The sequence below is a fragment of the Phyllosticta capitalensis genome, assembly GCF_038381095.1.
Source record: "Phyllosticta capitalensis strain CBS 128856 chromosome Unknown BKA78scaffold_1, whole genome shotgun sequence".
Lineage (NCBI taxonomy): Eukaryota > Fungi > Ascomycota > Dothideomycetes > Botryosphaeriales > Phyllostictaceae > Phyllosticta > Phyllosticta capitalensis.
Genome location: NW_027117439.1, coordinates 1,403,429 through 1,430,745, shown reverse-complemented (window position 1 = coordinate 1,430,745; position 27,317 = coordinate 1,403,429). Strand labels below are relative to the sequence as shown.

Here is a 27,317-nt window from a genome sequence, read left to right as displayed (position 1 = left end):
CTTACATCTGCACTCTAGACTGACCCTCTTCCTCTCACCTACATGCACCGCACGAATGCCCCCCGACGCTGACCCCACGTCCTCTCTGGACCAGTCCATCCCCGGCGCCTTTCCCGACGCCATCTCTGCCGCCTCTTCGTCCACTCCTCATAGTCTCCACCAGGCCATATACGCCCGCCGAGCCGAATATGTGCGTCCCAAGGAAATCCGCGTCAAGGTTGGCACTTGGAACGTCGCCTCCTTCAAGAATACCCACAAAGATGTAGCCGCTTGGTTTGTGCGTCGAAGACCTTTCGAGGAACCCTCGGCCGTCGTCAACGTCGACCCTGCACACCCTAGCCAGCCTGACGCCGCGCCGATAACCACCGAAGACGCCTCTGTAGACAAGGACAAAGCGCAAGAGGATGAGCCTGACCTGGACAAGACGTCGTCTTCAGACGCCGAACGCTTCTCCGACACCGCGGGCGAAATCGACCTCTATGTTCTAGGCCTGCAGGAAGTCGTCGACATCACGTCGGCCACTGAAGCCTTGAGGCCATATACAGACCCTGCGACTGCCGCCAAATTCAAGTCGTCGCTGGAGGATGCACTCCCCAAGGGCTACAAGCTCGTCGCTGAGCAGCAGCTGATTGGCCTTCTCCTCCTTGTCTTCGCGTCCCCGTCTGTCGCACCGGAAGTAAGATCTGTCAGCACCACTAGCGTGGGAACCGGTCTCATGGGATACATGGGAAATAAGGGCGGTGTTTCTGCGAGAATCGTTTTGGGAGAGACGACAAGGATGGTTTTTATAAACAGCCACCTGGCAGCAGGCGCAGACAAAACGGCATTGGAGAGGCGGAACTGGGATGCTGCTCAGATTGCAAGCCGGACAAGATTTGACCCAATCGTCGACTCCATCGGAGTATCTCATGAAAATGGTGAATCGATAGGCGACGAAGATTTTGCCTTTTGGTTTGGAGATTTGAACTATCGTCTGGAAGGCATGCCAGGGAATGATGTCCGAAGGCTCCTGATGCTGCATACGCACAATGAGTACGACGTCTCTCAAACATCAGCCAAGGCCGCCGATGGTGATGAGGTCAGCAACCTGTCTTCCGCGCGGACGTCGTTAGACGCGGTCAAGGAGGATGACACTGCGAGCACTGCGGAGTCCGTTGATCTAGCTGACGCGCTCCAACCGGAACCCCTACCACCGAGTCAGGATCCTGCGTCCCTCCAGGCGACCTTGGACTCGCTCCTCCCGCATGACGAATTGCGTCAGCAGCAAAAGGCCCGAAAGGCTTTTCATGACGGATGGCGGGAGGGTGAAATCAACTTTCTACCGACTTACAAGTACGATGTTGGCACTGTTGGTGTCTTTGACTCGAGCGAGAAGCGCCGGTGCCCTAGCTGGTGCGACCGTATTCTTTACCGGACACGGCGCGACAAGTCAGCTTATGAGCAAAGGGTCAAAGAGGAGGAAGAGACCAAGAAGCGTGATGAAGAGTTGAAGAAGGAAGGATTCGATTCGAACAATGATGACGAGGTTCTCTTTGAATACGATCCCGCCACAGATGCCGACGATGACTACGACGAGTTTGCCGACACTGGGGAAGAACCAGAGACTGTCACGACGAAGGAGGGCTTCGATGATGAAATCGAGCTTGAGCACTACGGTGCCTATCAAGAAGTGCTTTCATCAGATCACAAGCCCCTAGCCGCAACTTTCAGGCTCAAATACGACAGCGTGATGCCTGAGCTCAAGGCACTTGTGCTCGCTGAAGTCGCCAAAGAACTCGACAGGGCAGAGAATGAGGGAAGACCGGGAGTCACGTTGATCGTCGAAAGGGACCATAGCAAGAACGAGACTTCCGACGGCAAACAACAGAGCTTTGACGGCGTCAATTTTGGACCCATCAGATACCTCGAGGCAAAACGCCGCAACGTCACCGTGGCCAATACTGGCCAAGTCCCTTCGACAATCGGCTTCTTTGGTCAGCCCGGTAGCAACGAGGATGAGACCAAGCTTCCATCTTGGCTTTCGATGAGTTTCGACCGGGAGGCCGACAAGGCAAATTCCTCGATCAACCCGTCCTATACCCTCGATCCGGGCGAAGCGTGCAATATTGAGCTAGAGGTCAAGGTCGATGACTTGCAGCTTGTGCGAGACCTGAATGAGGAACGAGCACATCTTGACGATATTCTCGTCTTGCGGGTCAACGACGGACGCGATCACTTCCTCCCGATCCGAGCAGAATGGCAGCAGTCAGCATTTGGCCGTTCAATCGACAAACTCATTCGAATTCCTGAAGGTGGAGCCCGCAAACTCCAGCACCAGCGCACAGGTAGCGAAGCGGACAAGAAATCGGACGACAACAGCGGCAAGAACTCAACTAGTAGCGAAGGCGCGAAATTTTGGTCGGCTCCTAGGGAACTATTCCGACTGACCGAATACCTCGAAGATCTTCTTGAGCGCGTTGTGGCTGAGTGGGACATGATGGACCATGATGACGCGACGGTCGCGCCTTGGTCCATTACTGCTCAAGGCTCATCGGGCTCAGGCTGGCCATTTGCCCCGGATAGCTGGACTTTCAAGAGCTTCGGTGCTAGGCAAAGGATGGCTTGCTCAATTGCTGACGCAATAGACGATGACAAGCCCTTTGAACAAGCATTCGAGCCTGAAGACACCACACTCATGAAGCTCGAGACAATGGCTGAGACCTTGGTCCTTTTCCTCCGCAGTTTGGAAGACGGCCTCGTGCCTTCGGATCTTTGGGCGAAACTGGAGGCTGGCTACGACGATCAGGCTAAGAGCAAGAAGCAACTTGCGCGAGAAAAAGAACGCACGTGGATATTGGAAGTGATCGGACAGTCCCCCAACCACTCGGTGACTTTTGTACTCATGACCAGCATGCTCGGCCGTGTGGCGACGGAGATCAGGAACGCTGGCAAGAGCGAGACAGAGAGTATCACCAGCCCTACGAGCCCAATCAAAAGGACGTTGACAGCCGTGGGGGGTAGGATGAGGAGCGCAAGCGAGGCGCAGAAATATGCAGCACTGAACGTGGAGAAAGGTCTGGCTGGAGCACTGGCAGAACCAATGATCAGGGCTGTTGATAAAACAGCTGGCAAGGAGAAGGACAAGCAGCTGAGAAGGCAAAGGATGGTCAGGGTGGTTGAAGTGTTCGTGGCGCTCGACGTGTGAGGGTTGTACGACTGGAACTTGGATGGCATTGGAGAAATTGGCACAAGATACCCGAACGTGCGGAAACATTGGGAAGAACGGAAACAGTGAACGGAAAGCCGGCTTGGTCAATGACGGATACACGCATGATGAAGTTGAGAAGACAGGACAAGGTTAAGCGAAGCTGCACGTTTGGCACAGCGGACCGAGCCTCGTTCTTCTCACCCGATGACCCCGGGATCATCTTCATCCCCATTGAAAATCAACGCGCTTATCCTAATCTGCTAATGAACTCCGACACCAGTGTCTTTCCCTTTATACACATCAAGCGACCCTGCCGGCGAAGATGCCCAACTCTCACATCGGGAACCTGGGGTGTCCAACCAAATCTTGCCACAGTTTACCGGCCCACGAAGCCGCAGCCAGTCTACTCATGTACCTAAGCACTGCCCGCTCCACTACCAGCCGCCAAGATGACCAGTAAACGACGCTTCGGACGTGGTCGCAGTGCGATGACGCCTCCCAAAGCGCTACCAAACCTAGCCATCCTAACCTTAATCCATTGAACAATAAACGAGGCTTACCCATTCAGGGAATCGCCCCCGTCCATAGTGTTAGTTTTGGCAAGTTGTTTGCTCTCTTCGGCTAAGCCCTATAGTCATTGTACAGTAGGCTGACAAGGCTAAAGCAGACATGTGGGCCAGAGGGCTTCATTTCCGCACGGTAAGGCCCTTGTTCGTCGTCTGGAGGTTGCCCGAACGAAGTTTCTTGGTGAAAACCACCCGGATGGCGCAAGTGAGCTGATCCCTCAAGCACGCGCCACTTCACTGAGGATTTGCACGTTGTATAAGTACTCATCGGCCGGCCTTGGTGTGCCATGGTTTCGTCAGCGTCGAGGTTTGGTCGTACGCTAGAACATCATGTCTCTCCTCTCCTCCGCCGTCGTTGGCCTCCTTGCCGGCTCTGCGGCTGCTGGCATGTTGACATGCGACACATTGAAGTCTCAACTGCAGTCGAATTCGGTTGATGGATTCACTATCGCATGGTCTGGCTCCACAGCATACGACAACGAAAGCGATGCTTACTGGTAGGTCTCGCAATTCGCTCCTATCATGAACATTATTGGCTTATGTCTCTCTCAGGTCTGTGGGATGTTCGGACCTGAAGCCTGCTTGTATTATCGAGCCCTCCGATGCCCAAGGTGTCGCTGCTGCAATCAAAGTCCTCAATCAGAACAATGAGACTTTTTCCGTAAAGTCTGGTGGACACAACCCAAACCAGAACTTTTCAAGTATCAGTGGCGGCCCGCTCATCTCGACTGTCAATCTCAAGGAAGTCACATATGATGCGTCCACCAACACAGTGCGCGTTGGCGCTGGCAACAGGTGGCAAGACATTATCGAAGTGCTTCAAGGGCACAACGCCGCTGCTGTCGGTGGTCGTATTGGTCACGTCGGAGTTGGTGGCTTTATCCTCGGTGGTACGTCATGATCCCAACTATTTTGTCAATGCCGGGCACTAACGAGTATAGGTGGTTTGAGCTTTCTGTCTTCTCAATACGGTTGGGCAGCAAACAACGTAGAAGAGTTTGAGGTGGTCCTGGCAAATGCATCAATTGTTACTGCATCAAGTAGCCACAACACAGACCTATACAAGGCTCTGAAAGGAGGCGGGCCCAACTTTGGTGTCGTCACAACTTACACTCTCAAGACTCACCCCATTGGTGAGAATGGCCAGGTAGGGCATTTTAGTATCTCCAATAGGTTCAGAAGCTTACAGATTCACAGGTGTGGGGCGGCAACCTATGGTTTGGTGGTGATCAGAATGACGCGATTCTGGCCGCAGTCCAGAACTTTACGCAAAACTACCCAGACCCGAAGGCTGCCATCATTGCCACGTCTGAGATTACCGTTGCGAGCTTGTACCAGCAATGGGTTATCTTCCTCTTCTACGATGGCCCGGAACCCCCTGCGGGCGTCTTCGACATGTTCACGTCGCTCAACCCGGTCGTCAACAACTGCAAGAACCGCACCTACGCCGACTTGCTGACTTTCAACAACTGGGCCGTCGTCAACGGCTCCGTGTACACCATCTCCACGGCCACGACTCCACTCGCCAAGGACCCCAATATTACCGCCAATCACCTGCAGACGTGCTACCAGCATTGGGAGAATGTTACAAACAGCATGTCTGCTGTCCTCGGCCTCGTCGGCAGCTTCGCATTCCAACCGTACCCTACGTTGTTCGCCAAAGTCGCGTCAGAAAATGGTGGTGATCTGATGTCTTTCGACGAGGACGCCGACCGCATCATTTTCGAGTTCGATTACTCGTACTGGCCCGGCACATCGGACACAGACGCCACCGTTGACCAAGGAACGGTCCAGCTCTATGGCGGCATGAAGGACATTATCAACCAGGGCGTCTCGGATGGTCGCCTCCCAGATGTGTACAGGCCTGTCTTCATGAACGATGGCTACTGGAGAGAGGACTACTGGGGCAACATCAAGAAGGAGTCGAGGGAGTTTGCCCAACGAGTCAGAGACTCGGTCGACCCTGGCAGGTTCTGGAACAATAGGCAGGCTGCTGGATTCAAGTTGCCGTAAAAGGTGTAGGTGCTCTTGCTTTCTATTGTATATTTCCATTGGGACATTGTTCAGCGAAGCGTTTGTAGGAAAATGTCTATTTAATCGCTTGTCGGTAGATATATCTCAAGAGAAATGATTTTTTGATATCCATCGCACCGCCATTGAATGGAATTACCTTTTTTGTCTGACAGTCTATTTCCAGAGTGTCTCCTAGTACTTCTCTCCCTGAGCAGCCGATTGCTCGCCACTGCTTCCGACGATGTTGCCCACGGCATCGTGTTCCTCGTCCCATTGCGCGACCTCGGCGTTCGGAATTCTGACGAGCTGGTGCATCACCGACCCATCATCCAGCTCCACTACCTTCTGCCGCATCTTGTAGCCACCAAAAAATGGCAGCACATAGATCCACAGCCAATAGTAGAAGATGCAGAACAATATGATCCCAATGCCCACCACGCAGTACGTCCCATACCAGAAGCTAACATCACCACCAGTGGCGCCACCAGGCGGCGGATACCACGGCATGATGAGCAAGAACAGGTTGACAGCAAGCGTAATGATGATGGCAGCATCCCAACAACGAAACTCGCTGCGTCCGGCACCAATGCGGCTGCGCTGGCGGCGAATGAAGTAGAGGCCAAGAGCCATGAGGAAAAAGAATACGGCTGAGGGATACGTCTGCAAATCGACGATGAAATTGAAGGCATCTCCCGCCGGCGGTGCCAAAATCATGAGCACCGTCATGGCCCATTTGAGCAGATACGGGCCAAGTGGCGTGCCAAAGGGCCGTGTCGACACCCAGAATGGTGTCCAGGGGAGTACCCCTTGCCGTCCGATTTCACGGATTACTCGTGACTGTCCGATGAGTACTGCAAGCAGATTTCCAAAAGCGCTAATGACGACGAGGAAGTTAAGGCCTCGTGCCGCACGAGTTCCGAAGATGGCGCTGAAAAAAAGCGAAGCTACCGTTTGCTCAGAGTTGAGGATTGCTTCCGCGGGCACTTGATACTGTTAGCTTTTGGACAAGGCACGGCTTCAAATGTACGGGGAGTGATCGGACTTACCAGCTGCAAAGTACGCGACATTACAAAGAATATACAAGATAGCCACGACTAATAAGGCCACGGGTGCGCTCTTCCGGGTCGTTTTGATTGGATCCTTCGGAGCGAGCCTGTCATTCGAATGCTCTCTGTGAGATCTGAAATCAACGTACCTTTATTTCGTTCATGACATTGAAGCAGTTCTGATATCCAGAATAGGAAAAGGTAATCTTTACCAGCGCATTTGCCATGTTGTAGCCATTGCTCGACGTGCCGGCAAAAGCATTGTGGAAATTTGCCATGGGATCAGCTACCTTGGTGTTCCCACCAAGACACACCAGTCCGGCGATGCTGACGCTGTGAAACCTGTCAGCGACCCAAGCTTACACTGCAGGGCTTGGAAGCGCGTACAAGACCAGTGTCAGCACCTTTATCAGCCCAATGGCGTTGGAGAGGTGCAGTGAGAACCGAGTGTTGGCAATCATGACTGCCAATCAATCAGCATCAACGATTTGTACAACGAGATAGAGACAATCTCACATAGGGCTGCAACAGTGTATGAAGCCACTGCTACTCCTTTCTGCTCCCAAGCGGTAGGCTCTCGATCCGCCATTTTGAAGAGGTACTGGGCAAGTACTACCAAGTGTTAGCCTCAGCTGAGCCTTTGCAAAATTTCCTGCCCAACAGAGGTAATCCTTTGCCACTTACCCACAGCATTGCTACTGCTGAAGCTTAGAATCACAGTTTGAACTGCAAATGCAGTCGGGAAGAACCATTTCGGCCTCGGATAAGCGTTTTCCAGATAAACCGTCTCGCTACCGGATCGGGAGGGGAAGTATGAGGCCAGTTCAAGATACGTCCCCAGCGAGCACGCCGAAATGACGAATCCGATGAACCAGTACATCAAACTCATGCCCACGGATCCTGTTGCGGAAAGGATACTCGAAGCTACACACGTCAGCTGCCATGGAGTGATTGTGAATGCCAGCGGGAGTGGGGCAAGCATGGGATGTTGCTGAAGCACAGCAATTAGATAAGACTTACGAGTTGAGAAGACTCCCGTCCCGACCATCTGCGAGATATTCAAGAATATAATCGAATACCAGTTGACTTCGTAGCCCAAAGGAGACTCCTTTTCCACAGGAGCGCCCGTAGTGACCTGGTAGGTAGGTACTGAGCCATTTGCGCCCTGCTCTCCGACAAAAGCAATGCTACCCGTGTTCTTGATAACAGAGGAGTCAACGCCAGGCGATGCGATGCGGCGTATAGAGGAGTGGTGGTCGCACTTCGATTCGACATCGTGGGAAGCACGGAAGCGCGCTACGCTAGGGTTGGCGTTGACGTCCATAGCTCAGCGAAGCTATGCCGATGGAATGGACGATAGTCAAAGTAGACCGTCCCTCTCTCTCTTAGGCTCTGTCGCGTGCAAATATAGAGGAGAAAGTTTTGTGCTGGCTCGAGATCTAAACTGACCGCACCAAGATACGGGCAGCAGACAACATTTTAAAACAGCATCCCACTTCTCACTCACGAGTGCCGAGACTCGTAAAGGTGTTAGTATGACGATAGCTTGCAATGGGGCTAGACATGCATCGTGCAATGTCAAAAGCCGATGACGCGATTGGCTAGCCGGCGTGGGAGCTCGCCCTCAATGGCGGTGCCCGTACTCTCGGCAGAAGCATGTGGTCGATTTTCCCAGACTCATCGTAGCACGCCATGAATCCCTGAACGCTGATGCTGCGGCGCGGGAATACTAGGGCTCTCATGGATTGCTTTAGCTGTGCATCAAGAACAACGGCGCCCCTTTTGTAAGTCTTGTGCCCTGCATCAGTGGTCAGCCCTTTGCGTCAAAGCTCCCACACAAGTTGAAAAGAAAGAACGCAGCGGTAGAGTTTCGACTCCTTCTGGAACCGAGATGGCGAAAGTGGTGTCATTCTCCGAGATCTCTTCAGTATCATGTGGTACAGGGAAAGTCCGCAACAAATCAACTAGACACCTGGGATAGTTAGTACAAAAGTCCAGGTCTCAAGATATTCGAGTTTTGGACCCACTTACTTACTGTGTTTGGGGTGAAAGCCACGCAGTGACTTGTGTACATTGATCACCGGTTCCATGGTAGGTTGAGCATCCAACACTTTTCATTTCGCCCACCCGCCATGGCCTATGGAAAATTGCCTCCACTTGCCAAGTAATTGAGAATGCATAAGGAAAAAAACGCATGACAAGCCCGCCGCTTCAACTTTTCTTCGCGGAATCATCCGCCTTGATCCCTCAGACGCCCATGCTAATGCAGAAACGACCCAATGAACGGGCAATCTTCATCGATCATGGCCTATCGCCATCACTCATCGGCTTCTCCCATCGCGGTGTCGTCATCACCGTCGGCTGCACCATTTGCTGGCTCAGCAGTCTCTCCCTCTTCGTCTTCGTCGTCGTCGTCGACGACCCTTGCAGACTTGCGTTGCCTTTGCGTCGTAACCTCTTCGTCGCTCTCCGGAGTCTTCTCAGCTTCTCCCTCATCGTCGTTCTTGTCATTTCCACCAAACAAATCATCGTCATCATCGCTCTGGATGAATTCAGCAGACTTGAACTTGCTGCTCTGCTTTGTCTTGCGCTCGAGTTTTCTCTTCTTCTTTTTGCGAGGACGCTCATCTCCAGAATCGCCAGGCGTGGCCGACGTGGTGGTCCTGCGTCTGCTGCGACGACCGCCAGCTTCACCGTCTGAGCCGTCGCCGCCCTCGGTATCGCTCTCATCGCCCTTCTTCTTCCGCTTGCCGCCGCCTCGTTTGGGTTTGCTCCGTTTCTTCCTCTCTCCAGTCTCCGAATCAGTCGTCATCTCAGCTTCCTCTCGTCTCTTCTCCTCTTCCTGTCGCTGTGCAGCCAGTTCCCTGTCCCTTTCGCGCATCTTTTCTCTTTCAGCTGCGATTGCACGCAGCCTCTCATCTTCTGCTTCTTTTTGTTTCCTCTTTTCCTCCTCCCTCTTCTTGATATCTGCATCCCGCTTCTCCCTTGCCTCCTTGAGCTTCGCCGCGTTCTTTTCCTCGTACTCCTTCTGGCTCTGCAATGCCCTGTCCAGCTGCCTTTTGATGGTATTTCTACCCATGTTGGCTCTTTGCTCAATGTCGTTGCGAGGGTAAGGAGGATTGGGAGACTTGGCAATAGCGCTGAAGGACTCAATGGCTTCGTCCAAACCACTGACAGCGATCTCGACGTCTTCCAAGGTACGAGAATTTTCAGGCAACGCGTAGATGAGCTGAGCAATCGATATCTGGACAAAGGCCACGTTGAACTTGAAATGGACTTGGTCCGGCGCCACATCCAAAGCCTGAAAAAGTCAGCGAATCAGCTTGATTGAAGATGGAGCTCTTCTTACCCTTCGAGAATAGTCCAATGACGTCTTCATAGACTGGATGTTTTTGTCCTGCTTGCCCTTGAGCATCCACGCGCGCCCAAGGCAAGCCAGAATCGTTGGGTCCCGAGACCGGTCCTTGGCGAGGGCCGTCTCGTAGTTTTCGATGGCACGAGAGTATTGCTTTGTCTCACAGAAGGCGTGTCCCAAGTTGATGTAAACGCTGGCGTCCTTGAGAGTCTCTCTGACCTTGGTGAAAAGTTGAATGGCCCCTGAATGGTCCTTGTTGCATTCGATCATGGCAATGCCGATTCCTTGAGCAGCATAGGCATTCTTCGGGTCCAACTGCAGTGCTTTGTCAAAGAATTCGACTGCTTTCTGATACATCTTGCGTCGCTTTTCCTTGTCTTGCTCGGTATCTCGGCGCATCTCTCGAGCGAAAGCCAGGTGCATATTACCCATGCCAGTAAGGGAGTAGCGGTCATGCTTGTCGCATTGTACCAGCGTGTGCTTGTAATGACGTTGTTCCTGGTCTTCGTTGAGGTTGTTCGTCCGTTTCTTGGCTTTGCTGAGATACCAACCATACAATGCGCGAACTTCAAGGTTGTTGGTCTCGGCCTTGTACAGCTCTTGCATGGCCTTCGGACCTTCTCCCTGTGGATCTTGCCGGAGCTTGATGTAGGTAAGTCGAATGTTCGCGTCAACGTAATCGCCATGACGCTGGAGCAGTCCTTCGTAGACCTTCTTGGCTTCGTCCAGCATGCCCTCAGCCTCGTAGGTGCGAGCGAGAGAATAGCTGATGGTAGTGACGAGAGCGTCAGTATCAATGGACTGGTCTCTGTCGCCCACCTTCACGCAAGCGTTGAGTGCAGATTGGAACAGCTCCCGAGCCTGCCCGTACTTCTCTTGTTGGTAGTAGAAGCAGCCCATGTTGTTGAGCAGTTGAGGGGGTAGATTCTCCCGCATCTGGGCAAGCCATGCCTTTTTGGCCTCCTCGTAGGCTTCTCTCGCAGCCGCATCAGCAACTTTGTCGCTTGTGTCGCTCGGTTTTTCTGGCTCCTCGGGACGATCCTCTTCGGGAATTTCATCCATCTCCATTTGCTCAACTTGATGCAAGCACTGCAGACTCTTTTCCGGGTGGTCTGTTTCGTAGAGCCTTGCCAGGTTGAGAAGCACAGCGGAGTCCGGAACAGCTTTCTTTTTCGGGTCTCTCCACGACGCTCTCACTCCCTCCAAAAGACCAATGGCTTTTCTCAACTCGTTCGATTTGTTCTCTTTCGCGTTAGACATTTGAGCAGCAAAGACGTCCTCCGCGTACAAAGTGCCCAAGAGAGTCATGGCCTCCGTGCTTTTGGAATGTTGAATGATTTTCTCAAGTCGCAGCTTGGCGCCTTCGAAATCCTGCATGATGATGCGGATCTGAGCCATGCCAAACTTGGCCGGAAGATAGCCTTTCTCATCTCCTCCACGAGCATTGTCGGCCCTTTGGTAGTGATCGAAAGCCTTCGAATTGTCCTCTTCGTAGTGAGATTTTCTGCCGAGTAGGTACCAGCCATCACTGGCGACAGGGTTGACGTCTGTGAAGTCGATTGATCGCCGGGACAATTTTTCGACTTGACCCATGGCCTTTCTCATCAAGAAGTAACCACCGAAAGTAGCACAGGTGAGAGGATATTTATCATCCAACTTGAATGCCTTTTGCGTGTATACCGTCATGGCCTTTTTGTAGATGGGAGCAAAGGCTGGATGGGTGGTGGGATATTGCGACGATTCGTTCAGATGGTAAAGACCAAGGAGTATGTTTGCCGTTTTCGAGTCAGGACACTGTGAACATTAGCTTCGGTCTGGGTCTATCAGCTAAATAGATCTCACCAGTTCAAGAGACCGTTGCCAGGCATTCTTCGCGTCTTCCTTGTGTCCAAGCTGCCACAGACAACATCCAATGCCAATGCGCGGGTCTGGGTCGAGCATGCGGGGCTCCAATTCGAGGACTTTTTGGTAGAGCCCAAGGGAATCGGCGTACTTGCCAAGTGAGTACTGGACTCTTGCTTTTCCAAGAAGCGCCATGAGATTCTTTCCCTGGTAAGCTCGCAATGAGTCTTCAAAGCACTTGGCCGCCTGTCGAAGAGCATCTGTACGTTCAGCGCTGTCTGGCGCGCCTGACTTGGTCGGAGTAATGGCCGATGCGCGGAGAAGGTAGAGGACGCCTCGAGCAAGAAAGAGAGGGGCATACGAGGGACTGATACGGGAGGCATCATTCAGGTTTGCCGTGGCCGCTTGGATCCACTGCTCTTTGGTCTTGACGTCGGGAGGGCCACCGTCTGGTGTGCGTCAGTGAGATGCCAACTTGAGAGTGACTCTGATTGAGAGAAAATACCCGGACGAAGGCGAGGGGCCTCGCGGCACATGCATAGGTGCAGCCAGAAAAGCGCACTGAGAATGCTGAGCTTCTCCTCAGCCGGCGCACGACCAAAAGCCTCCCGCGCCTTGAGCAAGATATCAATCGCCAAAGTCGTCTTGCGCTGCTTCGCGTACGCCAGAGCAATGGTCATCCATGTGTTTCTCGCAACGCTTTCGTTCTCAAGCAGAATGCAGAGCTCAGTGGGATCGTCCGCCAGCTCGATCAGGTCTATTTCAACCTGTTCGACAACATCACCCTCGGCGACTGTCACGTCGATGACAGAGGGAATTTCCGAGAAGCGGCGAGATTCGATGGTGTTTGCGGCGTCATGATGTCCATTGACGCCGTTGGCGACTCCGTTGGCAGCCATGGGAGTAATTCGAGTCGTTCAACTTGCGCGTGAGGGAGGAGGAGCGTTCGCGCAATGGAGCGGAGGCAGGAGGATGGAAGAAGGGCTAAAAGTCCATCTGAGGAGGTCCAGAAACGAGGCGCCCCAGACGGCGGATTGAAGAGGGTGAAGTGCAGGGCGGTAAGGTGGAAGATGTGTTGGTGGTGGTGGTGATGGTTCCTGGTGCTTGAGCTGCTGCGCGCGACGCCCGCCGCGGCGGTCGGCATTCCGATGGTCTGTGCGCGTGAAGACCGCCCAGAGCGAACCCTCTCACGTGATCCAAGGGTTTCACTTCGATGGTGACATGCGGAAGGTGGTGAGGCCACAACATAGGTGACATGGTCAGCGATCTCCTGGTGGCAGCAACATGGCTTGGTGTACTGAAAGTGGCATGGAAAATTGATTTGTCTATGGACCTCATGCTAGATCTACCCCGTTGCTCAAAGACCCAGGTCATACATGACGCAGGCTCCGGTGCGGAAGTTGTAGAGAAATGCAACCCTGCCTTCTGGTGAAGAACCTTCCTCCTCCCATTTCCTGCGATATTCTCTTAGCATATCCATCACCTCCTGCAAGTAGCCCCTCTCCACCAGTGGCACGCTCTGGATCGCCCTGCGCCAGCTATCCGCGTCGCTCAGCCTTGTGTCTCTCAACATGTCCAAAATCTCATCCTTGGTTTCGATAGCCGCAATGGGGTTCTTTTGGAATCCTGCCAGGAGCTCAGTCACAGATGTTCGCGAAGCCTCGACCACAGCCCACTTGTTGGTTTTTTTCGACCGGTGCTGGGCAAGGAGGACTTGGACGTTGCTCTTCCGATCCTGCTGCCCGCCATGATTGCCATGATTCTGCTGGTCACTGCTCAATCGTGACATGCGCGACCGATTGACGACTAGACCTTCACGATGATCTCGTTCGCGCAGCTCTTGTCTCAGATACGAGAGAAGTTCGGGGCTGCGAAGATCCGTGTCTTCCTTTTTCGAGACTGATTTGATTTTAATGTCCGGCTTGCCGGTGTTCAACGCTTCATGCTTGATGATGACAATCCACGAGTGCTTGTCTTCAGCATACGTCCTGATCAGTTCGTCCCAGTCCTTACAGTCAGTGGAAAGCTCGGAGCTAATGTCGTGTGCCCAAAGATCAGACACCATTTTGGTTCCAGCCGAACGGAGGGTTGCGGCGTCGAAAGAGGCAACCAGTACATCGCAGCGCCTTGTGGGCCACTGACCGGAACCGTTCTCTTCCTCTTGTGCCTTCTTAAGGAAAGCCTTGCTGTGGCTTTTGTGGTGACGAGCCATGGACGTGACCAATCTATCCCATCCAATGTTCATGCCCACTGCGTGGCAGCCAGTGAACTCTCCCAGGGACTTGGGTTTATGTTCTTCAATGAGTCGGTCGTAGCGACCGCCAGCAGCAAGCACATCACGTCTCTTGGTGTCGAAGAGGCACTGAAACATAATGCCACCACTGTAGAACTTGGAGTTGAAGCTGCTGAGTGGTGCGAAGTAGATCTTGCGCTGAACATTGAACTTTTTGAGGTATGTCAGAACCTGGCGTAGATGGGCAAAAGTTGCATGGGTCCTGTCCAGCAGCTCAGTCCCTGACAACAAGGATTTGATTTTGGCAAACGCCTTCTCTGGGGTGTCTCTGAAATCAAACTTTGCGAGGTCGTCGAGGGAAGTTGAGGAGACGCCCACAGCCGGGGAACGTAGGTCTTGCCTGATCTTTTGCCATGACCACTGCTGAATATTCAGTCTGCTAAGAATGTCTTTCACGGAGCGTCGCAGTGACGGGGCGATGCGACAAGATTCCATGATAAGCTCGAGCAGATCTGAATGGTTGAGATGAAAGCAAACTTGTGACGACGCGAGCGACGGCAATTCGTCCAGAACCTCGTCCATGACTTTGATGACCTCGGCTTCTTTCAGGGCGAGGTCCAAACTGTTGTATGAGATGATGTCAAAATCAGCTTCTCCACTGCTGCGAGGCGCGCCACCCGTGAAAGAGTCGCGGTAGACATGTCCGATTGAGTAGGTCTTCTCAGCAGGAGGCTTTCTTCTGGCAATGGTCCTTGCAAATGGCAATGTGAAGTCGTATGGCAACTGGACAAGTGTTCCTGAGGCATCAAAGAGTTGGACAACGTTTTGGTTTTCGTAGTGGGCAGATTTCGGGAAGAGAAGCTGCCTCCTTGTCTTGACTGCTCCGTGTCTCCTGAACACGTTGCTGAGTTTCTCCTCTACCAAACACTGAAGCACAACGTCTGAGGCCTTTTCTTCGTGGGCAGAGGTCTGGCCCAGGTCCCATGCAAAATCTTTTACCTGTCTGTCCACACCTTGTGCAAATAGCGCGGACAGCATCTTATGATAGTATGGGGAATTGGGATCTGTCAGTCCTTGCAGGGCGTACCGAACTGTCTCGTCTTCAACCTGCAATGGTAGCTTGCCGCTGCGCAACAATTCAGTACTGCTTGGTCGTTCGCTTGGGCGATGAGAGATTAACGTCAGAATTATGCTTCCCTGCAAAGCTTTATCGGGATTCTGAAAAGTGGATGGGAGGGTGTGCTCCTTTTCGCGAAGCTGACGAATGACATGGTCTCTCTCCATGGCTGTCTTAAGAGGGTGACACATTTCGAAGAAAATGATTCCAAGGGAATACATGTCGACCTTCTCATTGTAGCTTCCACCAGCGCCGGACCTTAATTCAGGAGCGACGTAAAGGGCAGTTCCAACGCTTCTTGTCATGTCAGCGTCGTTGTTGCTGGGCGCACTTCCGCTAGCGGCCTTGTCGGCGACCTGGTATTGACCGCTGGTGGCCAGACCAAAGTCCCCGATCCGAGGATTGTTCGTAACATCGATGAAGACGTTGTCGGGTTTCAAGTCCCTGTGTATGATTCCATGGCTGTGTATATGCGCAAGACCTTCCAGGATTTGCCGGAAAAGTCGCCATGCCTCGTCAGGGTTGTCATGAAGATCTTTCCTGATCAAATCACGGAGTGTATGTCTTTCGCAGTATTCCATCTGGATGTACAAAATTGACCTGACCGGGCGAGACCTTGAGGTGGAGGTATCACGTCGCAGCTTGAGTGGCGACCCGCTTGCGGCTGCACTGTATTCACCGTCTTCATCGCTGGAAGATTCATCATCTTCGGAAGCAGATTCGTCAGACACGTCGCCAAATTCGATTTTGGGGTAGCCGCTCGAACTGATAAAGTCCAGTCCGCCCGTATTGCTGCGACCGAATTCGATTTCAGGGCCACTTGAAGAGACGGAGCCCTCTGTGAAAGTGACTGTGTCGTCTTCAGTCTCCGTGTCCATAGGATCTGCGATTTCCTGTTCTGGCCACGCAGTGTAATAACGCACGACATACGGATGATTGAGCCGCGAAAGGAGCATAACCTCGGAAAGCACCTCAGTCAAAGCAGCTGCGGATTTCTGCCTAATTTTCTTGATGGCATAGATGCGTCCATCGAGCTTGTTGCGAGCTTTGACAACCTCTCCATAACCACCTTTCCCGAGACGGCCAGCTTCTACCCATTCACTAGCATACCGCGAGAGTGGACGGTCATTGAAACTGCCACTGGCATAGTTGGAGGATTCCCGTCGCATGCGACCACGGGTTCGAATAGAGAGAGAGGTAGAGCGTTCAGGAGAAGTGGGCTCAAGGAGCAAAGGGGCATTGCCGCGGAGAAATTCCGATGGGATCAAATCGAAAGCGGAAGGCCTCTTCTTCGGATCCGGCTTGAAGAACTTTTCTACCATCTCCTGTAGAGGTTCTGACAACTCGAGATCCTCGGTAAGGGCGTTCGGGGAGCTGTACTTCTGGGGTGTGTCGAGACCGAACAGCATCTGCAGGAAAACGATGCCCAGGTCCCAGATATCCGTCTTCCTTGATGGCTTCCCACCACAGTCGTGACCCATCTCAGGTGGCTGCCAATAAGCCGATCTTGCTGGCGCTACTCTGGAAGTTCCCCTTGAAATCTCTTTAATTGTGTGCAGGCAGTCTTGGAAGCCACCATCGGCCAACTTGACGAACACGGCGCCTCCTGACGCGGGCTGGCATAGCAGGATATTTCCCGGATGCACTCTCTTGTGGACCACGCCATTACGATGAAGGTAATCCAGCGCTTCGAGCAATTCAACTGTCCAAGCTCGGACTTTGTTTGGTGGGAAAGATTCAACCACCGAAAACATTTCTGTCAAGGATCCTTTGTCGGCGTATTCAAGCAGTATGCTGATGTGCCAGTCGCCGCCGTCGGGTAATCTGTCGATCTTGAAGTCCAGCATAGAATTGACGTTGTCGTGGGATATCCTTTTCAAATCCTCCATCATCTGATCAAAGTCTTCGATGAGTTTCTTGAGGCGAGACTCATTCTTTTGGTTTTTGACGATAGCCTTCTTCAAGACTAACAGATTGACAGACGCCTCGGCTGATAGAGCAGCCTGCACAGAGAATACCTGGGTGACTGGGCCCTCGCGAATGAGAGCCATGGGTTGCGTTTCTATTTCTGCGACAATGTTACTTATTTGACTTGGGGGATCGGAAAGAATTGGCATACCAGGTAGCATGGTCTTGGCAGGTGCAAAAAAGACTCGATTCTTGCGCTTCTGTTCTTTGCGCCTGCTCATTTCCTCGTCTACCATCTGTTTCAGCATGCGGTCTTCCTCGGCCTTCTCTTCCTCCCGCTTTTTGGATTCTTCCTCCTCTTGCTTCTTGGACAGTTCTTCTGCTGCCGCCTCGTGCACAGCGCGCTCCTCCTCCAAGCTGGGCATGGCTGCGTCTTGTTGGCGCGCGGCCACAGCATCCTCGAGCACATCTTGAATGGCTGTGCCAATCTCGTATATCATCACTTCTCCAATAAGCTCCTTTGGTCGTGACTTTATGATATTCTCAACCTCTTTCTGGTGCTTCGTCCGTAGACCGGCTGCCCTTTCTATGGATAACAAGGGGACCGATTTAGGATAGGTAGTAGTGAGGCGTACGGACAAGACAACCATAGTTTCGGGGTCTGAGTATGCCTTGAGGGAAAGCTTGAAGGCACGTTCGGTTGCTTTGCTCCATGCTCCCTTGGTTTCGACTGGCTCATAATCCTCCATGTAAATCGCCTTCAATGCTTCGATCTCGTCGTCTTGCGCCTGGGCGTAGGTGGCGGCCGCCGGAGTAGAGGGCGACGCGTCGATCGTGGGGCCAGATTGCTGCTGCTTTGCAGCAGTAGTGGTGCCATTTTTCTTTGGTTTTGGGGTAGCGGGCGCTGCGATTTTGTTCCATGGGGACTTGGGCGGAGCCATGGTGGACTGCGGTGCGGGTTGCAAGGTCAAAAGTGGAAGGGGAGACCTTGAGAGATGCAGCCGAAGCCGCAGCCCTTCACAGAGTGGTTGCCATGCCGGCGATTGCACAAGACGATATTGGGAGAGGGGTGCAGGCTGCGGTGAGTGTTGGAAGCCACACTGGTCTGGCGCGCTGACGCACATGTACCAGTCCACTAGCTCCATTCATTCGATAAGATAAGCGCAACTGCACCGAAACGGCTGCTTGTAAACATCGCGTCCCCGCGACAAACACTCCAACAATCACCACCGTCGCCATTTCCTTGCCAGCCACCCACACGCTCGTTGTCGCCGTGCCCTAGCGCCTTCCGCGTCGCCATGTTTTCTTGGATCAGAGGGCCCAGTGGTCCAGGTCAGAACTTCGCCGAGCCAACCCAATAACCAACTGACACCATGAATCCAGAACCCGTTGAAAACCCCTACCTCGAGCCTCCCGAGACACCTGCTCCTGTTTTCGCTGCCCGCGCCATCAAACATGCCATTTTCGGCACGCCGCAGGCCCCCGAGACCGTAAAGCCTATCGAGAAAGGCCCCGCCCTCAGGAACAATCGAGTAGCCGCTTTGCAGGCCGAATCCTCGAGGCCGCGACCAAGCAATGACGCAAACGATCAAGATGGCCCCAAGCTGGCTGGCATCCTCTCTACCCCGGGGGCTGCCAAAGAACGCAAAACTGTCTCTTTCGGCACCCATGTTGTAGACAACGAGGGAAAGAAGTCAAACATTGGAAATCGCAGTGGCCTGCCAAACGACTACCCGGGAAAATTTCCCAGCCCATGGACGCCCAAGACTGGTTTGATGGAAGAACCAAAAGTCCGATCAAGCGACAGGTTGAAGGAGGCCCTTTACGATGCGAAAACATCAAAAGACACCCAGCGCGCCCACCCGGATAACTCGGCTGCACCGATTAGAGGAGCGCCTGCACCACAACGGCTGGCGCCTATGCCAAGGGCAAAGGATGACCAAGATATCACCATAGACATCGACCAGCCGCGCTCGGACTCTGGAAAGTACTGGAAAGAACAGTATGAATCATATTCGAAGCGGAGCGAAACGGAAATGAACAAGTTGATCAAAAGGCAAAAACTTGCCAAGGAGTTTGCGAAAAAGAAGGACGAAGAGCGCTTAGATTTAGCCACCAAACTTGAGGCAGAGCGGAAAAAGCACAGAGAGCGAGAGAAAGAGCTAGAAGACAAGAATCGGGAGTACAAGGAGAAGCTGAGGCAGTCGATGGCAGAGAACAGCAAATTGAGCGTTGAGAATGCCATGCTCAAGCGACGCTTGGCTGCCTTGGAGCGCGGCTCGAAAGAAGTTGTTGAAGAGGAGCCAATGTCGGATCTGGAAAAGGACTTCGAGCAGCAAATGCAAGATCTGGATCCGCAGCAAGCCAGTCTCTGCAGGCTTGACGCCACGCCCATTAGCCATCGTCGTAGCGGCAAAGCGAAGTCGATGCCGTCACCAACATCTGAGAGGAAATCGCGTCTGGACAATGCATATTCTGGACAAGTACAAATCCAAGCGCGGAATCGAGCAGCATCTGCTTCAAGAAAGCCACGTCCATCACGCCGTGCTAAAGGCCCCGAGTCATCAGACGACCCATGGCTTGCCAACGGCGATTCGGCCTTCGGCCAGCAAGACCAAGCTACGAAGGGCTCAGACGAGCAGACGGTCGGAAGCGAAGAACTCCAACCACTCCGTCCAGGCAAAACTTCAAGCGGTGCCACTTCTGCGAGTCGGCCGCGGGCTGAAAGATCCTTGCAACCAATGTCAAATCCATCAGGCACACCAAAGGCGGAAGACGCAAGACGAAAACTGGCCATGGAGCGCGTTGCACAGAGGAAGCGGGAGAGGCAAAGAGGCAAGGAAAACGCCAAAGAGAGTGCGGTGTAATTGTAGCCGTCTCAGCATTACTACAGTCGGTCTTGATTCCTTCTTCATTTGGCGTACTCGAGAAGCAAATTGCAGGCGTTGGCTAATGGGTACATTATTTCAACTCGTTCATTGGAGGTACGTCGGTCTGGGTATCCTGTTTGGGGTCCTTCTTTCGGTTGTTATTTGGCTCTGGGCGGAGCGCTTCTTTTTCAAACATGGCCACAGTCGAAGCATTCTCAAGCACGTAGTCTACGCACGATATCCGCATGAAGCCCGCAAGACTGGCATTTCCTCATTTCACGCACACCACGTTGGCTTGTCCAGTGTCTACACTTCGCTCAAACAAGACATGCAGGCAGGAGTTTGATTGACTGCGGCTCGTATCCAAAGAAGCGCTGGGGAGTGTTGGAGGACTCTGTGGTGGCAATTGCAACACCACAACGACGATCCATGGAAAAAGGAAATGGGAATGATTCAGGGCATCAGCGGACACAAATGAGTACTCTCCATTTCGGGCAACAGCTGCGGCTTGCGTGCAGCAGTCGGGTGGCCGTGTGACGAATGACGGCGCAGATAAGGCATGAAAATATCTATCTACATAGGGAGCAATTAATGCGCATCAGATGCGTCCATTCATCCTATCTTCTGCCCTTGGTAGTTCTACGCATCTCCATTGCTACCACACAAGCACACTCCAGCTGAAGAAGGATCCTTTCTCAGGTCATGAGATGTGTGTGACTGGATTACCCTCTCCACTGGATTGGCCAGCCCAGGTAATTACCAATCGCCACCAGCCGTCGAATCAGACGACAGATGGACATCATCATGCATGCACGTATGCAACGGCGGCAAGCCAGCGCGCGGGCGCGGGTGCGGCGTTCCAACTTCCTTCCAAATACACTTACGCATGTAGGTACCTACCGCGTGCGTGCAGCGTCGGTCATTAGCCACGGGGGCCGCACATGCAACCGAAAGAAGCAAGAGGTCCGACGACGACGGCCAGGAACAAGCAGCAGAACAGGTTCTTGGAGATGAAGAGCAGCCGGAGCCGTCGACGGCCTGGTTGGATGGGCACACGTAGGTTGATGGGTGGCTGGCAGGATTGATCGAACCAACTCGACGTCACCGGGCGCCAGCCCAAACGGTGCGCAACGTCTGAAGCAGGTCGTGATTGTCCCAGCCAGTGGAGGTCGGGTGTCACCAGAAAGGTGTGTGACCGTGGACATTGTCCATTCAGCTGGCGTCTGAGTGGATAACCAGCCTCCTTCCAGGCATCCTTCCCATTCTCTCTCCCACAGCCGCCTTGCCCTCCGGCTAAGCCGTGTCTTCTTTGCATCCGAAACGGGAAACAATTTTGTATGTGAATGATGATTTTGTTATGATATGATTGTGGCAATTACAGGAGCTATCCTACCAATCAGAATAACTCGTGTCTCTGTCTGTCCGTCTCCAAGTAGGCCGCTGCTGCTTCCCGCCACACCACTCGATACCCCTAGTACTGCTGCAGGCCAGCATCGATTGCAGTTCCAACTCAAGAAAGGACGGGAAGGAGAGTATCAAAAGACCAAGACCCAATGAATCAGGAAAAGCGACGAGCCACACTCGCGCCTGGGCCCCTGTGAAAAGGACTGACCCGAATGTTACTTCGACTTGCTGCGGAATTGGACTTAAGTGATACATAAAGCGTAGGTGTCTCCGCACAACCAAAAATGCCACGCACAAAAGCCAAAAACGCGGAGTGAGTAGCAAAGATGACGAAGACACCAAAAGGCTTGAGAGATTGCGAACGAAGCTTTTGGCGGCACAGCCCCGGAGCACATGGTCGTCAACGATCATATGCATGACGGGATAGAACTTTGAAGCAGGTAAAGCAGTGGTAGTCGCTCGCAGAACCATGGCGCAAAAAGAGACCGAGCCGGGCAGACTCGGGGCCGGCAAGGGCAAAGACCGCGGTCTAGGAGACAAATGGTCGCCCAGAAGCGCAAGGCAGCCAGTGCTCGAATTGAATGTAAAGCAGCAGGAGGGAGAAGACGGAATCTTGACAAGTGATTGCATGCGAACTTGAGCCTAGGTTGGGTACTTGAAACTGGGGAGGAGACCATGGTATCCATAAGCAGATGAGGTATCCGCAGGCAGGAAAAGAAGCGCGAGAGCAGTGATACTAAGTTCCCCTGCGACAAGAGAGGAAAAAAAAAGGGGGCGTAGGATGTTTTCCGATCCCGTTGAGAAAGTCGAAGTCGTCGTTGCTTACACCCCTTCCTTTGAGCCCCAAAATGAACTCCTGTAATGACTCGCTTGAGATGTTTCGAATGTTTCATTCTCATTCATAAGTGTGGAGAAGACCCGCGGTGGCAGGTTTCGTTGATGGTCGTGGGAAGAGCTACTAAGCCATAGTGCAGCTTATATCTCAACCGTCTTCATCTCCTCAGAGGACACCACGCTCTTGCCCTTGCCCTTTTCGTCATCGTTCTCCTTGTCGCTGTCCAGGCTGTTCTTGCCCGCACTGCCAGTGTTCAGGTCGGAGCTGGGCCTGGGCGTGTTCATCTCAATGAGCTTCTCCTCCTCGGTGTGCACCTTGACCGGTTGAGGTGCTTCTTCTGCCACTCTCGCCAAAGGGCTCGAGATTGGTACACGAGGGCTAGTGCCGTTCTTGCTGAGACGGTTGGGGGAGCGGCCCCTTTCCTCTGAAGGGCTGCTGTAAGGACTGTTGCCATTGGGTGCTGAAGTCGGGCCACCGGCAAGCTTCGAGTTGATGGAAAGCACGCTCTGGGGCCTTCTCTTGGGCCTCCGGCCGTACTTCTGGTCAGTACGCCAACGCAGAATCTCCAAGTAGGGAGGATCCACATTTTGCTTCTTGAACTCTCTCAGCTTGAGCTCGTTGGTGTCTTCGTCAACCCAGGTCTTGTCAGAGCACAGGTCATCGGCAAAGGTGGCGAGGAATGCAGCCCAAGAGCGAGAGACGACGTATTTGGTGTCATAGTCGCGGCCGAAGATGATGATCTGCCCCCACTTGCCGGCTGGGCCGGGCGCCAGATCGACAGCGAGGCAGTTTCCACCCCAATCGCGAGCCAAGGGAACCCAAGCAGGGTGGATGTAGGCCTTTTGGACGGCATTGGGGGGTTGAGAGTCCTGGCGGGCGAGCAAGTCCTCCTTCCACATGGGGTTGGCGCCCTTCTTGTCCTCAGGAGGCGGCGTCGACGAGGGACCAGCAACGGCTTTGATGGGCGGCGGAGGGGCCTGGTAGGGAGGACGGCCGGCCAAGAATTCGTCATTGACCTTGCGCCAGTTGGAGTATTCCATGACAATTTCCTCGCAGTCGAGCAGCATGCAACCAAACAATAGGCCGGTGGGGAGACCACCACGCTCTTGACCATCGTGGATTTGCAGCGATTCCCTAACCTCAACGGGGAGGGTGACGTCCAGGAGGTGTTCCAACTCATTGACATCATTGAGGGTGGCGCCCTCGCAGAGGTTGTCAAAAAGCTCTTCGTAGTGGTCTTCAGTCCAGCGGTCGATGCGCTTCCACGAGTGGCCGACCGGGGGAGGCGGAGGGAGGCCGTCGCTAAAGCTCTGCATCTGAATTTCGCCCGAATTGACAGCGTCTATCGAAGGATTGTCCTCAGAGGTGTGTGTCTGCATGTTGGACTTCATGCCTGGAGAGTAGGGGGAGGTGGGAGACATTGGGGCTCTGGGAGAGCTGATGAAGCCGTTGGCGCTAGAAGGCTCGTCCTGAGCATAGGGCGAGTTGAAGTCGGTCCTAGACTCCATGGCGCTGGTTGCGACCGAGGTGAGGGGGGTATGGCGGCTCTGGGGGAGCGGGACATGCTGTCCGGTGCGGTAGGGAGAGTCGTGACTTGCATGACGGTCGTTGGAGGTCATGGTATGCCAAAAGTCGCGCCATGCTGTGGTTATCATGCTGGGTAGATGTGAGTGTGGTGAAGGGCAGCAGAGAGGAGACAGAAACGGGGCATGGGCGGCAGTGATATAGCGGGACAAGGGGGACGTACGAGGGCGCCATGATGGCGGGTGTGCGGTATGGGTGTGGTGAAGCTTTAGCGGTGAAGCCTCTTTTGGCTCAGTGCTTGAGCATAAGGGGGGCTCTCGCACAGACTCAGCAGGAGGAGGAGGGAGGAAAAAGAGGCGCTGGTGGCAGCGGTGGAGGGTGGTGTGTGGTGAGAAGGTTGGCGTTGGCGCGAGAAGTGGAACTGGAAGCCGCGCACAGGGGAAGGGTCGCGCCAAGAAGCGACGACGAAGAGACCGGCAGTCGGATCTGCCGCAACACACACTGGACAATAAGAGCGTGCGCGCGACGGACGGAGCAACCTGCGCGCTGTCTGTTTCAGCGACGAGTCTGGACTGGAAAAGTCTATCAATTGATGTATCCGTCCATGTAGCTATGTACTGACGGAACGGAACAGTCGCTGCTGGCATTAGTTGGGTACAAGTACATGTATCGCACACTCGAAGGATTCTACAATCTACCTTGCATGCAAACAACATCATCTTCCTCTGTTCTCTGTTCTCTTTTCTCCCCAATCCAATGGAATCATCCCCTCGTTTCAGCCGGCCGGGCGTCGCAGCAGTCGCAGCGCAGTCGCAAGTCCTACCTTACTCCTCGGGTCGGGTGGTTCTACAATACCTGGTAACGCAACCACTGGACTGGCTGCACTGCTCTCTCCACCCCGTAGCACCGCTCCTTTGACGCGCTACTCCCTAATCATCAACCGTTGTCGCCCGTTTACTGCATGTACCATCGAATTGCTCTCTAGTCTACCACGATTATCTCGACTGCCAGGTCTCCCCGGCCGCTGACCCTGTGATTATGCTAGATCGAAGCTTGACGTCTGCATTCCCGGTGCCACCATGACGACACACGGCACAACCTTCGCCAACTCGAGGAATGCTCGTCGCCCGCCCTGTGGCACCCTCACCACCTCCTTCCTGGTCCCTCTGCTGTTGTGCTGGTTGCTGCCATCGTGTCATTGGTCCTCACCCCTCAAATCACTCCCCCACTCCTAGTTAAACATGTAAAGTGCAAAAAAAAAAAAAAAAACCTAAGCAATCGCTCCCTCGAAAAAATGCCAGTGGCTGAAACCCAACGCCGTCCAAAGAACGTCCGCCCTGAAAATCAATCTTTTCGGTGCGGTGCGGTGCGGCTGTGCCGCTCCCCTGTCCTCGCTCGCCTCTGCCAGCCACACAACGCCCAATCCAGCTAAGCTCATTCGTCAAGACTCGGAATTTACATGAAGGTGGTATAAGAACCATGGCAACCCCGTTTGTTGCCTTGCGACTCGCGGCCGGGCAAAAGCCTCGATCGCAGTCTGGCGCCTCTTCGGCCCCCAAATGGCGGAAGGAGTCGAAAGCGCTCGAAGCGAAACCAGGGAGTAGAAGAGACAGAAAAAAAAAGGGGGGGTGGAAGAAGAAAGGATGCTAGCCCACCCATGACGCTCCGCATCGCAGAGCATTAAACTTTGTGGTCCCGCTCCAGTAATTCGTACTCGGAATCTCGCACCTTCATGTTCCGCAAAAATGGCACGAAACGAAGGACGCCTCCACGACGATTTTGCTGCGACATGCACCGGTAGAACCACCACATCGAACCAATGACCGCAAAGCCAATGATGAAGCCGAGGGCAGTGAGCAAGAACCAGTGACGGCCCATCTGCAAACAAAACTGTTAGCCTTGGTCCAAACGGACAAAATCGCACGCTCAAGCCGTACCCAGAAAATGAGCCGCACGTCGCTCCCGTGCCAGCTGTTGCCGAGATGGTGCGTGAAGAAGCTCCAGGGATGGTTGTTGTACTCGTCGCCGAACAGAACGCGCACCCTGGCCTCGTCCGACGGGCCCTCGGACGTGTAGTGCCGCCAGATGATGCTCAGGAAGAGCGGCCCGGTGGAGCCCATGACGGTAATGTACGGCAGCAACCAATTCCGATTGTACTTGGGCAGCATGTCAATTACGCGCAGGAAGAACGGATGACGAGGGACCGAGCCCATGGCGTCGTTGGAGATGCCCGTAGGCACCGTGCGGCGGACCCAGGCCGAGTATGAGAGGAGAGGGTCGAGGCGGCGGTTGCAGCCGTCGTCCAGGTCGATGTAGATGCCGCCATAGTGTGCCAGAACAAAGTAGCGTATCGAGTCGGCACGCTGAATAGGGAATTCGTATCCATCAAATGTCTCGAGGAACCATGGGTACTCGGCAGCAATGAACTCTCGCGACTTCTTGTCGGTCCACAGCTTGTATTCGTAGTCCTCGTGCTGCTCAATGCAACTGCGCTGCGCTTCGACCCAGCGCTCCGGTATCGTCTCGTTTACGTAGGTCTGGTGAATGATTTTGGGGATCAACTGAGGGCGTTCGCTGATGGCACCCGAGTTAGGGGCTGGGAGTTCGGCGCGCGAGATGCGGTCTTCGGAGCCATCGACGACGAGGAGGGACAGCAAGGTCCATACGCTGCGAACCAAGAGGCCAATTACGAGAATGTTGAGGACGAAGAAAATGAGCACGCCCTTGCGCATCGTGGCGGCTGGCGGTATTAAAAGCGCTAAGGTAGAAGTGAGCTGGCGACAGGTGCTCGGAGGGAGGAAGAGAATGGCGCTCGGGCAGAAATGGCTGAGAAGGTGTTGGGTCGGATTAGGCCATGGAAGGTGGAGCAGCCGGGAAAGCACGAGACGAATGGCCAAGCGGGCGGGAGGAAGACGGCGGCGGTGGGTATTTGAAGAAAGAGAGCGTGAGACAGAGCGTAGCAAAGCGATCCGAAAGGCGAAGTCAAGCCCAGGAGGAGGGAGTGCGGCGGTGCGCGCGCCCGCATCTGGCCCAGTTAGTTTGCCGCCGGCCCTGCGCTGCGCCTGAGCCCGGACGCGCAAACCAACCACCCACCTGCCCACGACCTGACCGTCATTAGCTGTGCCATTCAGTGGCTGATTTGGTTAGTGGTTCGCGACGACCACCATTTCCACCACACAATTCTTTTTCCTTCAGCTTGACGGTGCAGTACAATCTCTTGGCAGCGACCCTGAGCGACGCTGGCGGCCCCGCACAACTCGACCACCACACAAGAATTCTTCTGCCTGCTGGGCTGCTGCTTAGTACCATTAACTTTTCGTATCCGCAACATGACGTGCCATGTTTTGCTCAGCCTCGTTGATCTACCGCATCTCCGGACATGACAATTCGTACTCGCTCTGCTGCTGTTTACTCGTC

At 53.8% G+C, this 27,317-nt stretch overlaps 9 protein-coding genes across 9 annotated transcripts; 3 read left to right on the top strand and 6 right to left on the bottom strand.

Annotated features, from left to right (window-relative positions):
- Window positions 1–55: 55 nt before the first annotated feature.
- Window positions 56–3,184, top strand: BKA78DRAFT_244024 (phosphatase family protein-like protein; the record flags this gene model as incomplete). The annotated part of the gene is made up of 2 exons (XM_066883996.1): window positions 56–1,039; window positions 1,127–3,184. 2 exons carry the CDS (start codon window positions 56–58, stop codon window positions 3,182–3,184), a joined length of 3,042 nt encoding a protein of 1,013 aa, XP_066749156.1.
- A 733-nt stretch (window positions 3,185–3,917) lies between these two features.
- On the top strand, window positions 3,918–5,862 carry BKA78DRAFT_9164 (FAD binding domain-containing protein). The gene is made up of 4 exons (XM_066893964.1): window positions 3,918–4,250; window positions 4,306–4,643; window positions 4,695–4,900; window positions 4,951–5,862. The coding sequence occupies exons 1-4, from the start codon at window positions 4,084–4,086 to the stop codon at window positions 5,764–5,766; spliced, it is 1,527 nt and encodes a 508-aa protein (XP_066749155.1). The 5' UTR covers window positions 3,918–4,083; the 3' UTR covers window positions 5,767–5,862.
- A 96-nt stretch (window positions 5,863–5,958) lies between these two features.
- BKA78DRAFT_243953 (amino acid transporter-like protein) lies at window positions 5,959–8,136 on the bottom strand (the record flags this gene model as incomplete). The annotated part of the gene is made up of 7 exons (XM_066883989.1): window positions 5,959–6,749; window positions 6,813–6,906; window positions 6,962–7,145; window positions 7,200–7,275; window positions 7,329–7,424; window positions 7,497–7,736; window positions 7,833–8,136. 7 exons carry the CDS (start codon window positions 8,134–8,136, stop codon window positions 5,959–5,961), a joined length of 1,785 nt encoding a protein of 594 aa, XP_066749154.1.
- A 993-nt stretch (window positions 8,137–9,129) lies between these two features.
- BKA78DRAFT_348561 (uncharacterized protein) lies at window positions 9,130–12,908 on the bottom strand (the record flags this gene model as incomplete). Its single annotated transcript, XM_066890657.1, has 4 exons — window positions 9,130–10,113; window positions 10,162–11,961; window positions 12,010–12,458; window positions 12,515–12,908. The coding sequence occupies 4 exons, from the start codon at window positions 12,906–12,908 to the stop codon at window positions 9,130–9,132; spliced, it is 3,627 nt and encodes a 1,208-aa protein (XP_066749153.1).
- Window positions 12,909–13,366: 458 nt separating this feature from the next.
- On the bottom strand, window positions 13,367–18,208 carry BKA78DRAFT_348560 (anticodon binding domain of tRNAs-domain-containing protein; the record flags this gene model as incomplete). The annotated part of the gene is made up of 2 exons (XM_066890656.1): window positions 13,367–17,427; window positions 17,479–18,208. The coding sequence occupies 2 exons, from the start codon at window positions 18,206–18,208 to the stop codon at window positions 13,367–13,369; spliced, it is 4,791 nt and encodes a 1,596-aa protein (XP_066749152.1).
- A 432-nt stretch (window positions 18,209–18,640) lies between these two features.
- Window positions 18,641–20,134, top strand: BKA78DRAFT_291165 (spindle pole body formation-associated protein-domain-containing protein; the record flags this gene model as incomplete). Its single annotated transcript, XM_066885852.1, has 1 exon — window positions 18,641–20,134. The coding sequence occupies one exon, from the start codon at window positions 18,641–18,643 to the stop codon at window positions 20,132–20,134; it is 1,494 nt and encodes a 497-aa protein (XP_066749151.1).
- Window positions 20,135–21,294: 1,160 nt separating this feature from the next.
- Window positions 21,295–22,462, bottom strand: BKA78DRAFT_9072 (uncharacterized protein). The gene has a single exon (XM_066893943.1). The coding sequence runs from the start codon at window positions 22,169–22,171 to the stop codon at window positions 21,527–21,529; it is 645 nt and encodes a 214-aa protein (XP_066749150.1). The 5' UTR covers window positions 22,172–22,462; the 3' UTR covers window positions 21,295–21,526.
- A 54-nt stretch (window positions 22,463–22,516) lies between these two features.
- On the bottom strand, window positions 22,517–24,031 carry BKA78DRAFT_329188 (uncharacterized protein; the record flags this gene model as incomplete). Its single annotated transcript, XM_066889650.1, has 1 exon — window positions 22,517–24,031. One exon carries the CDS (start codon window positions 24,029–24,031, stop codon window positions 22,517–22,519), a length of 1,515 nt encoding a protein of 504 aa, XP_066749149.1.
- A 1,133-nt stretch (window positions 24,032–25,164) lies between these two features.
- On the bottom strand, window positions 25,165–26,948 carry BKA78DRAFT_302023 (mannosyl phosphorylinositol ceramide synthase SUR1). Its single transcript, XM_066887410.1, has 2 exons — window positions 25,838–26,948; window positions 25,165–25,778 (listed from the first exon to the last, which is right to left on the bottom strand). Exons 1-2 carry the CDS (start codon window positions 26,630–26,632, stop codon window positions 25,581–25,583), a joined length of 993 nt encoding a protein of 330 aa, XP_066749148.1. The 5' UTR covers window positions 26,633–26,948; the 3' UTR covers window positions 25,165–25,580.
- Between the last annotated feature and the right edge of the window lie 369 nt (window positions 26,949–27,317).